This window comes from Elephantulus edwardii, unplaced genomic scaffold (genome assembly GCF_000299155.1).
Source record: "Elephantulus edwardii isolate Elephantulus edwardi_28Jun2011 unplaced genomic scaffold, EleEdw1.0 scaffold00068, whole genome shotgun sequence".
Taxonomy (NCBI): domain Eukaryota; kingdom Metazoa; phylum Chordata; class Mammalia; order Macroscelidea; family Macroscelididae; genus Elephantulus; species Elephantulus edwardii.
In genome coordinates this window covers 11,014,722-11,017,390 of record NW_006399818.1, presented here as the reverse complement: position 1 = coordinate 11,017,390, position 2,669 = coordinate 11,014,722, and the positions used below count along the sequence as shown (strand labels likewise).

At 37.8% G+C, this 2,669-nt stretch overlaps 1 protein-coding gene across 1 annotated transcript in view; it reads left to right on the top strand.

Moving 5' to 3' along the window:
- The window catches only part of SYCP3 (synaptonemal complex protein 3), an 8,898-nt gene that overhangs the window by 1,105 nt on the left and 5,124 nt on the right, over positions 1-2,669 (top strand). The window contains exons 2-4 of the mRNA XM_006888575.1: positions 7-133; positions 340-412; positions 596-630. Of these exons, the coding sequence (XP_006888637.1) occupies positions 7-133; positions 340-412; positions 596-630 (235 nt within the window). The remainder of the gene's footprint in view (positions 1-6; positions 134-339; positions 413-595; positions 631-2,669) is intronic.

Here is a 2,669-nt window from a genome sequence, read left to right as displayed (position 1 = left end):
CTGCAGTACTGGGGGGTGTGCACGCGGGGCGGGGGAGGGGAACACGACGACGGGGTGGGCCCGCAGTGGGGGGTGGCGCAGTCTCAGGGTGTGGGAGAGGCCAACTGCCGGGCTGCCATCCCAAAGGCCTGGGGTTCGAGTCCACAGCTGCCCCAGGAGAGAGGAACAGCCTGCGGCCTCTGCTGTGTGTGGGTTGGTTCTGACTCCGGCACAACAACGTTCCAGAACAGTGGGTAAACAAAGAGCCGAGACCCCACGTGAAAAAATTAAAAAGCAAACAAAAACCGCCAAAGGGGACCATACTCAAGTTTTAAAATGCTTTTCTTCTTGTCAATGCAGGAAAGACTTTGGTAATTGATAAGCGTAGGAAGAAGAGAAGGTCTTCCCCAGAAATAACAGAAGAGGATTTGGGGTAAGAGTTTAAAATCGTGACTCTTTTAAAAAGTACTGTCTTTAAAATACTGGAAAACTATACTTTGGTTACAGACAATTGTTACATGTAGGTTTGTTTGGTTTTTTTTTTTTTCTTTTTCCTGAAACAGGCAGGGTGACAGTGTATCATTACTGAAAAGTCTTTAATGTAATTTTTTCACAGGGGTGAAGTACAAAATATGTTGGAAAGATTTGGAGGTATGTTTTAAAAATTGTATATAAAGAAAATTATTTCAAATTATATGGTTGGCATGCTGATTTTGGCCATTAAGTAGACTACCTTGTAGCGTTTCCTGGGCTATAAATCTTTACCAGAGTACTTTTTCTCCTGAGTAATCATGGGTAGATTAGAACTGTTATTTCTCTTGCAGCTGTTTTCTCAGCAGAAAGTGGACAAATAAAGTTTAATTTAAAAATACTTTTTAAAAAAAAAAAAAGACTTATAAATGTCTTCCAGTACTGTCCAATGACCTTTAACAATAATTAATTTGAATATATAGAAACAAACTTTTCCTCAACATTAAGTTTTAAATCATTGTGTCACAGGGCTACTTGACTTTTATAATGGGAGATGCTAACAAATGGACTACAAGACTGTGATATATTTGTGAAAAACAATGTACTCAAACTTTGTAAAATAAATGAGAATAAAGAAAGACTGCAATTTAATGCATTGTTCTCATTTATACAGGAATATGTATAAGTATGTAATCAGCTTCATAGATTTCCTTACTTTTTCTAATTATTGATGTGAACAGTGAGAATTATCCTAACAATGGTCAGGTAAGAATGGTAAGTTCACAGATGTATTAATTTAGTGGACTACATCAGGGAGTTCTGGTAGCCTAGTGGCAAGAAGCTGTGCTGCCATCTCAAATGCATGTGCTTCAAATTCACCAGCTGCTTTGCAGGAAGAGGATGGGCAGTCTCTTCCTGTGCAATTAACTGCCTCTGGAAACCCACCAGAGGGTCAGCTATGGGTCAGTTCCAACTACAGTACACAACAACATGGAACATTAGGAAGCTCTGGTGACCTAATGGTAAAGAGCAGTACTGCCAACTTAAAGGCACATGCTTTAAATGAGGAAGGTAAACTCCTATGGGATTTACTGCTCCTGAGAACCTGCTGGAGCATCAGCACTTGATGGCCTACAACAACACTGGAATAGTAGAATAGAAATGAGGAGAATCTCTGCCTCTCTTTGTATTCACAGATTAAATTAACTGCACATACATAGGTAACTCAGTTTTTGGTTGGTTTGTTTTTTTAATGTGGCCTGCCTTTGTTAGCTCTTTGAAGGGTTCAGTGTCATATAAGCTTCTAAAATAACTTTATAAAAGTTACTGTTATACTGATAAATCATGTAGTTGAGAATTAAAGACAGCTTAGTATTTGTTCAGAGATATATACCCAGATAAGGATCTTTTAAAATTGAATTAAATGACTAAAGGGCAGTATTCCTTAAAAATGTCAGTATTTACTTTTTCTTTGTGAACTATTCATCTAGACAAGGCATTTGTTCTAACCTGTAGTACTTTTGTTGTGGATTGCTTTGTGAATTATTGAGATGCATACTAATATGTAAAATTTGTATCATAGGTTAGCTCCGTCATTATTACTAAAAAATAACCATTAATAATACATACACGTGTATGCTTTATCCCCATAGATACTTAGGGATAAAAATGTCCCATAAAAAAGCTTTATGAATATTTAAAAGTGTTCTTATATTATTTCATTACCAGAGGCAGAACTTTAAAAATCCTTGGTCTATCTTTGTTTAGGAAGCTCTGGTGGCCTAGTAATGGGAACCTGTGCTACAGTCCAAAGGCATGTGGTTCAAATCTACCAGCAGCTCTGTGGCAGAAGGATGGGCAGTTTGTCATGTAATTTCGTACTGACGCTGTTTGCTCTTGTATGAGAACCGACCCATTGCTGGCCAGCCCCACTAGCAGGTTTTCAGAGGAAGTAAATGGCACAGGAGGAATTGCCCATCCTCCTTTCACAGAACAGCTGGTGGATCAAACTGTGCTGAACCTACTCAATTTCAGCTGGATGGCGCTCAGTTTCTAAAATAAAATCTTAAGTTACAGAAAAAAAAAATACATTTTTAAAGCAATTTTTATGTAACTTTTAGAATGCAATTTTTTATGAAACACTGTGTTTTATATAATAAATTCTAACAGTAATTCAAGGACTGCAGCCTTCAGTATGGACTGAGACTCAATGTCAAGAA